General features: G+C 39.9%; 1 protein-coding gene across 4 annotated transcripts in view; it reads left to right on the forward strand.

The window, feature by feature from the left end:
- Positions 1–13,785, forward strand: part of wdfy3 (WD repeat and FYVE domain containing 3) — a 336,513-nt gene extending 322,728 nt beyond the window's left edge. For all 4 annotated transcript variants that reach the window (XM_072253130.1, XM_072253132.1, XM_072253131.1 and 1 more), the window contains 4 exons: positions 1,258–1,590; positions 4,158–4,269; positions 9,664–9,861; positions 11,228–13,785. In XM_072253130.1, coding sequence (XP_072109231.1) covers positions 1,258–1,590; positions 4,158–4,269; positions 9,664–9,861; positions 11,228–11,348 — 764 coding nt within the window. In that variant the 3' untranslated portion in view covers positions 11,349–13,785. The remainder of the gene's footprint in view (positions 1–1,257; positions 1,591–4,157; positions 4,270–9,663; positions 9,862–11,227) is intronic.
- The last annotated feature ends 389 nt before the right edge of the window (positions 13,786–14,174 follow it).

Below are 14,174 nucleotides of genomic sequence, written 5' to 3' on the forward strand. Positions count from 1 at the left end.
CTGGCTATGGGTGTGTCATAATATTCTTAATTACGAAGTGGTAAAGGCATGGAAAAGAAATCCACTATCAGAACACTACCTCCTCATTCTTTTCTTTCACAATTTATTTATTTGCTAAGTTATAGTAATTCTGTGTCTTTGCACTCCAATGCTGCTGCAAGACAACAGATTTCACATTATAGAACGTAAAACGTTACAGCACAGTACAGGTCCTTTGGCCCTTGACGTTGTGCTGACCTTTTAATCTATTTTAAGATCAATCTAACCCTTCCCTTCTATATAACCTTCCTTGTAGGCAGTGAGAATAGGAGCTATGATGTTGTGGCCATCACAGAGACTTGGATGGCTCAGGGGCAGGAATGGCTACTTCAAGTTCTAGGCCTTAGATGTTTCAGAAAGGACAGGGAGGGAGGCAAAAGAGGTGGGGGTGTGGCATTGCTGATCAGAGATGGTGTCACGGCTGCAAAAAAGGAAGAAGTCATGGAGGAATTGTCTACTGAGTCTCTGTGGGTGGAAGTTAGAAACAGGAAGGGGTCAATAACTTTACTGAGTGTTTTTTATAGACCACCCAATAGTAGCAGTGACATCAAGGAGCAGATAGCTCCAAGTACTGATCCACGCTCTAAGCTCATCTGCTTTGTTCATGATACTCCTTGCATTAAAATAGACACATCTAAACCATCAGTCTGAGCGCATCCCTTCTCTATCACCTGCCTATTCTCACTGCCTATAAGCTTGCTCTATTTGTGAGCCAACCGCCCCTTCCTCCGTCTCTTCAGTTTGGTTCCCACCCCCAGCAATTCTAGTTTAAACTTTCCCCAATAGCCTTAGCAAACCTCCCTGCCAGGATGTTGGTCCCCCTCGGATTCAAGTGCAATTACTAATAAACTTATATCGGCATTCAAGCAGATACAAGTATCGGTCATAACCTTCAAGCAGGTACAAGGTATCGATTGAAGCCCAAGAAGAGTTTGTTCGTCATATACGCCGGGAAAGCACTAGATCCTTTTTCAAAAAGGATTACCATACAGAAAACATTGCTGGATTGATGCCTGCAGCTTCACTCTTAGAACCATTATAATCTGTAATAATTAATTGAAAGTAAATACTATTTAGATCATAACTATTTTAGGTGTAATCAACCTAATTATCTGGAAGTAATATTCAAATGAAATGCATTTGGACAAATTAGAAAGCAAATGCTCGTCTTTTTTCCTAAAAATGATATTAAATACTTGATTTGTATTTGTAAATTAGATGGGAATGCCCAGGATGAAGATAGCAGTGATTCTGAATTGGAAGACCAGAGCATCCAGGATCTAAAACCGAAGCAAAGTCTATCTGGCTCTACAGCACATAGAACAAAAGGCACACGAGCGGCCTGGTTTGTAGAAGGCGATGAATCAAAACGCTGGGCTGATCAACTTAGCATAGATGAAAAAGATGGGTTTGTCTTTGTAAACTATTCAGAAGGCCAGCCTAAACCTCAGCCACCATCTCAACAACAGCCTCAAGTACAAAGTAATATGCAACAACCTCATCAGCAGTTAATGCAGAGTGAAATAAGACGTCACAACCAGCTAAGACAAGGTGACTGTTTTACATGCACTCAATTTAAAAACAGCTGAATTTGGTCAAAGAACTGGTAAAACTGGAAGTTTGACCTGTGAGAAGTTTTCTGCTATTTCCAGGGTTACCAAATAAATTTGTCAATCAAGCTGGAATTATGTCTCTTTTATACAGATTAAGCTAGCAGGAATAAATTTATATCTATTGGTTAAAGAGTCTAGGGAAGGTCATCTGAAATTTCGAGACAGCATTTCAGGAATTAAGTTAAGAACCACATACATTTAAGAAAAGGTGGTAAAAGTTTTGAGCTTTATTGTTGCTAAGTCTGTTGTTAATTTAAAACGTGAAATTTAAACATGGTTATGTGAAAAGATTGGGAAAGCTGGTGGAGTAAGTTCAGGGATGTTTTCAGAAGTATTCAAAATAATGAAAGTTGTCTATACCCTGAGTAGGTGTCACAACTATTAAATTAATATGCAAAAACACCACAGGGCAAATTAGATTCTTTTCATGCAAAATGCTTGAGGTTTGAAAGTGGATGTAGAACAGTCCCATGTGCCAAGCTTTCCCCAGTAATGCTCCCCAACTCCTCCGCTACATTGGTGCTGCTTTATGCACCCATACCGAACTCCTCAATTTCATCGTTTGCCTCCAATTTCCAGACTGCATTTAAATATACTTGGTCCATTAATGACACCTCCCTCCCCTTTCTTCATCCCTCTGTCTCCATCTCCGGAGACAAACGGTCGACTGACATCTTTTATAACACTACCGATTCCCATGGCTGTCTTAACAACTCTGGAGGATGGGAGAGACTGTGCATACAACACTGGATGTTTCACCAGTCGTAGCTTTATGGGAGAGTGGTGAAGAGAAAGCCACTGTTGAAAAAACAGCTCTTACGAAATCTCAGCCAGAGTTTGCCAGAAAGCATGTGGAAGACTCTGAAGTCAGCTGGAAGGAGGTTCTATGGTCTGATGAAACCAAAATTGAGCTTCTTGGCCATCAGACTAAATGCTATGTTTGGCTTAAGCCAATTACTGCACATCATCAAAAACACACCATCCCTACCTGCATCATGCTGTGGGGATACTTCGCTGCATCAGGCCCTAGAAGGCTTGTGAAGGTAGAGGGTAAAATGAATGCATTAAAGTACAGGAAAATCCTGGAGGAAAACCTGATGCAATCTGCAAGAGAACTGCAATTTGGGAGAACGTATTGTTTTCCAGCAAGACAGTGGCCCCAAGTATAAAGCCAAAGCCGCACAGGAATGGCTTAAAAACAACAAACTTAGTGTCCTGGAGTAGTCAAGTCCCAGTTGAGTATTTGTGGTTGGACTTGAAAAGGGGTATTCACTCATGATCCCCATGAAATCTGACAGAGCCTGAGCAGTTTTGTAAAGAAGAATGGGGGAAAATTGTAGTGTCCAAATGTGCAAAACTGATAAGAGAACTATCCACACAGACCCAAGGCTGTAATTGCTGGCAAGGGCGCACCTACTAAATACTGACTTGAAGGGGGTGAATACTTAAGCAATCAGTTAATTTGCATTTTATATTTGTGATTAATTTAGATCACTTTGCAGAGATCTGTTTTCACTTTGACGTGAAAGAGACTTTTTCTGTTGATCAGTGTCAAAAAAAGCCAGATTAAATCCACTGTGATTCAATGTTGTAAAGCAATAAAATATAAAAGCTTCCGGGGGGGGGGGGTGAATACTTTTTAATAGGCACTGTATCCTTGCAAGCAGCCAAAGTACTAAATCTGCCCATTCACCTCCACCCTCATCTGCATTCAAGGCCCCAAACAATTCTTCCAGATGGGGCAATACATCACTTGTTGGGGTCATCTATTGCATTGTTGAGACCTTTCATAAATTGGGGGACCACTTCATCAAGCAACTCTCCTCCATCTGTCAAAAGTGAACTTCACAGTGGCCAGACATCTTAATTCTAATTTCCATTCCCTTTCAGATATGTCGGTCCTCTTGTGCCACAATGAGGCCACCCTCAAGGTGGAGGAGCAGCATCTTGTATTCTGTTTGGGTAGCCTCCAACCTGATGGCATGAATATTGCTTTCTCCTTTCAGTAAAAAAAATCCTTCCCCCTCCCCTCTTCTTCTATTCCCCACTCTCACCTCTTCTTACCGGCCTATTACCTTCCCCTGGTGCCCCTTCTTTCTTTTCTCCACTATCAGATTCCTTCTCCTTCTTCTCCAGCCCCTTGCCTTTCCAACCCACCTGGCTTCACCTATCACCTAGTTAGTCCTCCTTCACCCCTTGCCCACCACTTTTTTATTCTGGTGTCTTCCCCCTTCTTTCCAGCTCTGAAGAAGAGTCTTGGCCCAAAACATCAATTGTTTGTTCATTTCCATGGCTGCTGCCTGACCTGCTGAGTTCCTCCAGTATTTTGTGTGTTTTGCTTTGGATTTCTAGCATCTGCAGTATTTGTTAGTGTATTGTAGTGTTCGAGTTAAAGTCTGTAACTTGTGTAATAATTAGAAATCAAACAGATATATCCAGCTACAGGATACATGATTTTTTAAAAAAATCTTCAAGTCATGAAGGTGTTTTTCTTTTTGATTCCAGGATACAGATGGGAGCGACAGTTGGTGTTTCGAAGCAAGTTAACTATGCATACTGCATTTGATCGAAAAGACAACTGTCACCCTTCGGAAATCACTGCATTAGGCATTTCAAAGTGAGTGCTATTATTGAATCAACTCTATGGGAAGTATTTTTTAATATAGTATTCCAAAACATTCATAGAGCAAGGACTTGGCTCTAGAGACTACCCATGGTTTTCCCATCACTGTGGAAATTTGTCAATATTCACTCTCCAAATCTGTTCCAGTAAATTTAGGCAGGGAGGGACTGTGAGTACTTTTGTTCAGTCACAAGATCGATTTTTATTTATTTCTGCTTCCCCGATAATTATCCATCCCTCTCTGTCTCCCATTTTGATGTGTATGTCTTTGGCTTCCTACATTGTTTAAATATGGCCCATTGTAAGCAAAAGAATGAAAAAATTGCATTTGCTTGTGTTCTCTTCTTCTAAGCTCCCTCATTACCTTAGCTTACAAATCCAGTAACATTGTGCGACTGTTCCTATTCTATTAACTTGTTCTCATGAAGGATAAGCTCAGTATAGTAATGGAAGCTTATTCTCTTAAGCATTGTTTATTGAACTATATTTGAAAATTAACGTAGTGATCTGCATTGGTAAAAGCTGCCTTCACAGCTCAAAAATGCTGGAAGCTCAACTTCCAGTACTTCAGATTTGGTGTATATAATGTAAGTGATAAGACAAGTGAGGATTATTGTCATTTAATTACATGTATACAATGTATATAGAAATGAGACATTGTTTCCTTGAACCAGTGTGTAAAGCACATTACACACGATGGCTTACGAAGGTAAGGACAAAGTCTACAGATGAAACACACATAAACAACAAACAAAGTGCATTGATATTAAATATTACAGGTATTAACCAGTGACACTTCAAATATGATGCAGCTGGGAATTCAGAACCCGAAAGTCCTGAGGGAAGAAACTGTTTCTCATCCTGACCATTCTTGCTTTTATGCATCACAGTCTCCTGCCTGATGGTAGAAAGTCAAAGAGGATGCTGGATGGATGGGTGGGATCCCTAATAATACAAGGGCCCTGCATACGCAGCGCTCCTGATAAATGTCCCCGATGGATGGTAGGGAGACCCCTATGATCCTCTCAGCTATTCTTTGTAGGGACTTCTGGTCTGATGTTCGACTGTTACCATACCAGGTGGAGATGCAACTTGTCAGGATGCTCTCAGCAGTGCTCCTGTAAAACACAATTAAGATGAGGAGCCTGCTTACCTAAATCTTCTTCGGAAGTGGAGGCACTTCTGTGCTGCCTTGCTCAAGGGAGTGATATTAAGGGACCAGATGAGGTCATCCATGATGGTGAACTCATGGGAACTTGGTGCACTTAACTCTCACTACGGAGGAGCCATGTATTCGCAGAGGGAGATGGATTGTCTGCACCTTCCTAAAGTCCACAATGATTTCCTTTGACTTCTCCATGTACAGGCTTAGGTTGTTCTTCTCACACTAATCCACCAGCTGCTCCGCTTCCTCTCGATACTCCATCTCGTCAACATTCTTGATAAGCCCAACCACTGTTGTTATCCACAAACTTGGTGACACAGTTTGAGCTGGATCCTGTGATACATTCATGTGTCAGCAGTGTGAACTAAAGAGCTGAGCACGCGGCCTTGGGGAGCGCCAGTGCTCAGCGTAATGGGACGAGAGGTGTTGCTACCCACATGGACTGATTGTGGCCTTACCGTTAAGAAGACTAGTATCCAATTGTAGTGGGATGTTGTTGAGACCCAGTGAGAACTGTTTCCCCACCAGTTTCTAGGATATGATGGTGTTGAACGTCAAACTGAAGTCTATAAACAACAATCTGTTCTAGAAACATAGAAAACCTACAGCACAATACAGACCCTTTGGCCCACAAAGCTGTGCCGAACATGTCCTTACCTTAGAAGTTACCCAGGGTTACACATGGCTCTCTATTTTTCTAAGCTCCGTGTACCTATCCAGGAGTCTCTTAAAAGACCCTATCATTTCTGCCTCCACCACCATCACCAGCAGCCCATTCCACGCACTCACCGCTCTCTGCCGTGACGCCAAACCAAGCTATCGGACAAATGATGCTAATTGGAGAGATAAGAGAGACAATGGAGAAACATTCAAAATGCTAATAAGAGAGGAGAGAGGGATTAACGGAAAAGAAACACAATTCAGAATATTGACAGACTGGTTACTTTGAATCTGAACTGTTTGAAGTTTGATGGACAGGTGATACCCCAGCAGGGAGATAAAAAGAGCAGGTTCGCTAAGGCACGGGACACACCACGAGATAACGAGACCCTGGAAAGAGTGGTGTGCCCCCACAAGTTGGTGGGAGTTTGGAGGTCCAGTTCGCGGGAACCGACCATAGGCTCGCAGGGTGTAAAGGTGCGATCGGTGGGAACCTGGTGTGTGTGTCCACCCTTGCCTGGGTGCCGGGTTCACCACGGAAGAACAATCGTATCCGGAACGGAGGGGGTCACAGTCAGTGACCACAGCAGGGATAGAAGACATAAAAGGGTCCACCCGAAAACCAACTGCGAAGACATCAAAGGTCTGCCTGAATCAAATTGCATCCCCCTCCCTCTCTCTCTCTCCAACGGCACAACAGCAATTACTGCGAACTATACTAAGCTGAACTGAACTCTGCGTCACTTAAGACTGATCATTTTACCCCTAGACTACGATAGAGCCTGGTTGATCCCTATTACCCTAGTTCTGTGTACATGTGTGTATTATCATTGCTAACCTGTTGCATTTATATCCTTACGATTAGAATACTGTGTTACTTATTTCTTTAATAAAACTTTATTAGTTCCTAGTAATCCAGACTCCAACGAGTGGTCCATTTCTGCTGGTTTGGCAACCCAGTTACGGGGTACCTAACACTGCGTAAAAAAAACTTACCCGAGATCTCCTCTGTGCACCTTAAAATTGTGCCCTCTCATGCTAGCCATTTCAGTCCTAGGAAAAAGCCTCTGGCTATCCACATGATCACTGCCTCTCATCATCTTATACACCTCTATCAGGTCACCTCTCATCCTTCGTCGCTCCAAGGAAAAAAGGCCGAGCTCACTCAACCTATTCTCATAAGGCATGCTCCCCAATCCAGACAACATCCTTGTAAATCTCCTCTGCACCCTTTCTACGGTTTCCATGTTCTTCCTGTAGTGGGGCAACCAGAACTGAGCACAATACTCCCAAGTGGGGTCTGACCAGGGTCCTGTGTCGCTGCAACATTACCTCTCAGTTCCTAAACTCAATCCCACGATTGATGAAGACCAGTGCACCGTATGCTTTCTTAACTGCAGAGTCAACCTGCACAGCAGGTTTGAGTGTCCTATGGACTCAGACCCCAAGATCCCTCTGATCCTCCACACTGCAAGGAGTCTTACCGTTCATACTCTATTCTGCCATCATATTTGACCTAACAAAATGAACCACCTCACACTTATCTGGGTTGAATTCCATCTGCCACTTCTCAGCGCAGTTTTGCCTCCTATCAATGTCCTGCTGTAACCTCTGACAGCCCTCCACACTATCCACAACACCCCCAACCTTTGTGTTATCAGCAATTTTACGAACCCATCCCTCCATTTCCTCATCCAGGTCATTTATAAAAATCACGAAGTGTAGGGGTCCCAGAACAGATCTCTGAGGCACACCACTGGTGACCGACCTCCATGCAGAATATAACCTGTCTACAACCACTCTTTGCCTTCTGTGTGTAAGCCAGTTCTGGATCCACAAAGCAATATCCCCTTGGATCCCATGCCTCCTTACTTTAACAATAAGCCTTGCATGGGGTACCTTGTCAAATGCATTGCTGAAATCCATATACTGCTCTACCTTCATCAATGTGCTTCGACACATCCTCAAAAAATTCAATCAGGCTCGTAAGGCACGACCTGCCTTTGACAAAGCCATGCTGACTATTCCTAATCGTATTATGCCTCTCCAAATGTTCATAAATCCTGTCTCTCAGGGTCTTCTCCATCAACTTACCAACTACTGAAGTAAGACTCACTGGTCTGTAATTTTGTGGGCTATCTCTACTCCCTTTCTTGAATAAGGGAACAAAATCTGCAAGTCTCCAATCCTCTGTAACCTCTCCTGTCACCACTGATGATGCAAAGATCATTGCCAGAGGCTCAGCAATCGCCTCCCACAGTTGCCTGGGGTACATCACTTCCGGTCCCAGTGACTTATCCAACTTGATGCTTTCCAAAAGCTCCAGCTCATCCTCTTTCTTAATATCTACATGCTCAAGCTTTTCAGTTCTCTCAGGCCATGAGACTCAGTGCTACTTTGATCACCAGCAAGACTTCATCATCCAATTTCTTGGGTCTCAAAGCTGGAAAATGCTTTGAAAAAAAATAATTTTATTCTACATTTATAAGCACTAAAAGGCATATCCAGTTATGAAATATCCATATAAATCATTTTTTAAAACTTCAAGGATAATAATAATAGCAACTAAGCATTCTCCTGCCAGCTTAGTTCTCCCAACCATTTGGAAGGGACAGTGTAGGCTCAGCTGGCAGGATCCCCGGCCTGAGAACTGGAAAGCTTGCAGACAATCACAAAGCCGTGCTGAACTCAATGAGGAATCCACAGTATCTGCTTGGAGGCAGATATTGACAGCAGTTTCGGATAATTATCATTTGTTTGGACAAAGTGAGCTAAGCAGCTCACTTTGTCCAAACAAATATAGAGAAGTTATACCCAAATGTAATTCAATCATGCAACTTTTAGTTATTTTTATCTCACTGGAATTTTGTACTAGTGAAAAAAAATGGCAACTGTGTCAAATTTAAAGTACTGCGTGTTTTTTTTTAAATCCAGAAGTACTTCTGATATGGTCAGTTACCCAGATCTTGTTAGTAATGCTGAAACACCAGCATTTATTGTTTTCGGTGGAAATGTATCCAGGGAAGTCCTGAACTCTGTGCCGGAGTCAGAGCACAAAACCTGATAACTTGCTTCATTGTTGGTTTCCTTATTGAGACCAATGGAACAGCCCCACCTTGCTGAGATTTCCAGCACTTACACTTACACTTGCACTCATGGATCTTGAGATAGATCCCAAACCCTAAAAAGTATCTTTGTGTTATGGAGAAGAAAGCAAAATGTGAGGCAAATTCCTCTTCAGTTATTCCAGGTTTTAATATTTTCATATTTATGTTTTAATATAATGATTTCTTCATTTTCAACATTTCTCATTATGACATTAAAATATCTGCAACTTTGAGAGCCAGCAAAGCTCTGGGTAGGGCTTTATTTGCTGTTAAGATTTTCAGAATTCTTCCATGCTCAGGTGGAGATCTGCCATTGATCAGACTAGGACAGCAAAATAAATTTTCCACGTCCAGACAGGTAGTGGTCACAAGCAGTGTATCTGTCATGGTAAGGTTTGGATTATCAACTCAATGTAGTGATTGTAGTCTTTTTTTTTCCCCCACCTTCCTCTGCAGGGATCATAGTAAAATTCTGGTAGGTGATGCACGAGGTCGAGTATTCAGCTGGTCAGTTAGCGACCAGCCTGGGAGGACAGCTGCTGATCATTGGATTAAAGATGATGGAGGTGACTGTTGCGCAGGATGTTCAGTGCGCTTTTCACTGACCGAAAGACGGCATCACTGTAGAAACTGTGGGCAGCTCTTCTGTCAAAAGTAAGAGACCTTAAATTAGTCTTATGTAAATTTGGGATTTTAATTTTGATACAATCTGCAGTGTAATTTTTGTTACTTGTACCGAAAAAATTCAAATGGTTTACTTTTTATTTAGTTTGATCTTAATATTAAGTTTTGATTTAAATTGTTAAATGAAATTTGAATAACAATGTTATTTATTTTGGGATTGAATTTCTCTTTGTTTTGTGCCACTAAATCAGGCCAATAGAATTGTTCTGGTGTTTATATTTCATTCTATTCATCTCCATATACAAGTTGTACATATTAGTAATGTTTATATTTTAAGAAAGCACTCATTCATTTGCAGATTTCTTTAAGTAGGGCTTCAGCATTACTGATAAGATCACTATTGCTAGCCTCTGTCCTTGAGAAGTGGTGGCCAGCCAGCAGTGATGATGGGCCATTAGTATATTTCCAAGCTAGAATGGCGTGTGGAATGGCAGGGAACCTGTAAGTGGTGATGTCCCTCTAAAATTGCTTCTCCTGTCCGTGGTAGTGCAGGAAATAAGTATCAAGGATAATGCATGGGGTACCAATCCAGCAGGCTGCAATGTGCTGGGTGTTGCTGAATTGCTTCAGAATTGTTGGAAGCTACACTCATCCAGACAAGTGGAGAAGATTCCATTCTGCTTTTAATATGTCTCATTAGTGTGGATAGGCTTTGAGATGGCAAGAGGTTAAGTCACTCACAATAGGATATCTATCCTCCTTCCTAAAATTGTAGTAATGGAACATAGGTGGCTCTTCCAGTTGAGGTTCTGGTGATGCTGACTTCTACCCAGATGCTGATTGTGAGTGGTAAGACACTGTTTTTGGAAATGACAGAAACATGACTTATCATTTAATAGGCCAAACCAAGATAGATAAGAGTTTTATTCATTTATAGAACAGTTGCAAATGAATTTAATGTTATGCAAGCATCACCACTTCGGCCCTTGTGATGAAAGCAGCCCCATTATAGCAGCAGATGAAGCTAGTTGGACCTAAGTTATTGCCCTGAGGACCTCCGACAATGAAATCTAAAGAACTAGTATATTTGACTTCAACTACAACTATCTTCCTTTGTGTACATCCATATGTACATTGTGATCCTTTATGTACATCCATTGAGATGTTTCCTTTTATGCCACATAGTTTAAGGCCAAAAACAGTGACTCCTGTCTCACCTGTGGAATTCAGATCTTTGGTCCACCTTTATAGTAAGACAATGAATGTCTTGAGCTGCAAAACCTTCTTGATAACTTTGTTAACACCATCTTCCATCACAATGCAGATTACATCTTGGCTTCATAAAGCCTGTATGTTTATAACACCTAATTGGATGCATATTCTTTTCACATTTCAGGTGCAGTCGATTTCAGTCAGAGGTCAGGCGCTTGAAAATCTCCTCACCAGTCCGCGTTTGTCAGAATTGTTATTATAACTTGCAACAAGAGAAAGGAGCTGAGGAGAGTGCCAGGAACTAGCAGGTCACTGAGCTGCATCAGTGGTCAGACAAGAATAAACATTATTGCTCCCAGCTATTTCAAATGATTTTATGCAAAATGAAAAGTCATGTTGAGGGTGGGGTGGGAAGAGTTTACATATTTATTTGTACTGTCTTGAAGCACTGTAATATACTGAATAGAAAGGGATCATTCGCTTTGCAATTAATGTGCTCATCTCTATACTTATAGTTGCTGAGAGTAGTTCTGGACCTAAAACCATCCCTCAAACATCTCGGTAATGTCATTCATATTCATTGAACTAGTGGCTTGTAAGATTTTAGATGTAAATCTGCCATCTCTGCAAGAATCCTATTTGTTTATAGTGTAAATAGTTGTAATGGCCTTTTTAACAAGAGAAACTTCTGAATTGCGTGTAACAAGATGTCCTACTAACCACTAAATGTGTGAATTAAGAAATCAATAAGTAGTGTGTCAAGCATCATTTAGTAACTATTTTAAGAGATTAAAAATGTGCAAAAGCTAACCAGAACTGTTATCATTTTTAATAGCATTAATATCTTGCATTTTTTTCATCTTAATTACTGTTTGAATCAAAATGTACAGATATGGATTTGTTTACTACATAGCTCACAGTATCGAAAAGGGGCCTATTGTAATTACTCACGTTGCTGTACCCAGAGTAAATGCTTCCTTGTGTTCATGACTTCAGAAAATATTGATATTTACCTGTAGATGTGCTATAACGGTAACATTTCTATTCCAGGATACATTTATTTAATGCTGTCCTCTTTTGGGAACAATGGGTATTTGTAATTTCGGCACTTAAACCACCACAATCCAAAACTTTGATTTTTGCAGGTGTGGGGGATAAAGAGAATTAACTAAGGACTCCCTTATTTTAAATTCAACTATTAAAAATTTAAAATAATTTTATTATTGTAACTTTAGTAGGTGCATATCCACTTTATCCAAGTTATTCCCAAAATGTTGATTATTTTATATCACAAGATTTTCTCTGATCAGTTACTGAATTATAACAGTAAACTGCCATTTTAAAATTTAAAACAATTTTATGCTTTGCCAGAATGTATCCGTTGTCAGAGTAAAGGGATAAGGCAGCTTCAGTTACAGCTTTTTGAGATTCATACATTTATTAAGATAACAGCACAACTAAAGCATTAATGTGGTAATCTTGTTTGTTTAGCTGCTCTTCAATAGTCATACAGTGAATTTCACAAAATGGCTTCCACACATCTAGATTGTTAAAATTGCTGAAATTATTTATTGTATCAGTTAACTCATTGTTTATGGACTTTGGCAGTTGGCATGTCGCTCTGGATTTAGCCTGCCCTGAGCAGTTACTTGTGGAAAAGAAACTTTAAAGAGTACCGATGAATAGATCTGAAAAGGACCTCAGCTGTCAAAGAATACTGCTGTTAGTCAACAGCTTTAGTCTGAAAGCATACTGGGGAAATGGAACAACTACTGGAAGTTGTTAATGTGTTAAGTTTATATGGGTCTCTTGGAATCAGACATAATTGGCTGTTAAAGACCCCTATTGCAGTAATACTATGGGCAGAAAACCTTCTTGTGTAAAAAAAAATGCTGCTACCCGTGCAAGGATCGCCTCTTAGTATCACTGTTTATTTAGAATTAACTTTTCTGTTAAAATTGTGATAGGCATATCAATACATACTACCATAATCTGTAGAAAGCACTTGAGTAATTCATGTTGTAGTAAGTATACTCCATGTGTGTAACTAACATATTCATCTTCTCCTTTCCTCCTGTTGTAAAACACATTATTCATGTATACGTATCTGTATAATGTATTGTGCAATTTGTACCGTTATGCTTAAAGGTAGAACCTGATGCTGAAGTGCAGCAGTTGTCTACAACAATACTAAAAGTTATAGAAAATTATTTTGCACCTTGCTATTGTGTATAAAACTGGTAGAAATCATTTTATCATATGCATTTATCATTTTGAAGACAGCATTTCTTTACAGTAAATGAACTGTATAATATTTATGCAATTATACTACTTTGAAAGTATTTTTAATTTCAGCAAGTTTTGTTACTTGTTGCATGATTAACACAGCTGACTTTTTGTGTCAGTAAAATGTAAATTGTTTTCCACTTTTTTGTTGTGTTTAATATATTAACTAATTATTTGTACCCCTTCCCAAAATTACCATAATCTGTACAGTAATGAAAATGAAAGGCTAAACTGGAGTGGGATTTTTCTACTGTATATGAGAATTCAAATTCGTGTTTTGGTGGTTCCTGTGCTAGACATGCATTATATTAGTGTGTAAACTGTGGTATCTGAATGTTCATTGTATATTTGTCTTTAATGAAAGAGCTACAGTCACACAATACATATGTAACTAATGCAATAGCAACAAGTCCTGGTACTAATTTTTTTTCCATTTAAATAAATACCTGCTATTTACCACCAAATCCTCTTTACTAGTTTCACATTATAGGGGGTTGGTAATAAATATCTATTATATTTTGTTTGAAAGATCCTTACACTTTTGTGAAGACTAACAGTAGAAAATATGGTGTGATGTGTTTCATTCTATTAGTGTTGAGTAAAATAATGCATGAATATAAAGTGGTCAAATGGAAATAAAATCATCTACAGTAAGAAGCAAGGATTAGCATTCATCAAAAGCATCTTCTATAAATATAGGTACTAGATATTTGGTTTGTACATTAACTTCTGCAACTACAATAACTTACTGTCTAAATGGTGCTAATTGCATATCTGGTGAATTATGGAGGAACACTGTCAGAGAAAGAGATTTCTTCTTGACAGGCAAAGGTATTTGTTCAATG

This window comes from Mobula birostris, chromosome 3 (assembly GCF_030028105.1).
Source record: "Mobula birostris isolate sMobBir1 chromosome 3, sMobBir1.hap1, whole genome shotgun sequence".
Classification (NCBI taxonomy): Eukaryota; Metazoa; Chordata; class Chondrichthyes; order Myliobatiformes; family Myliobatidae; genus Mobula; species Mobula birostris.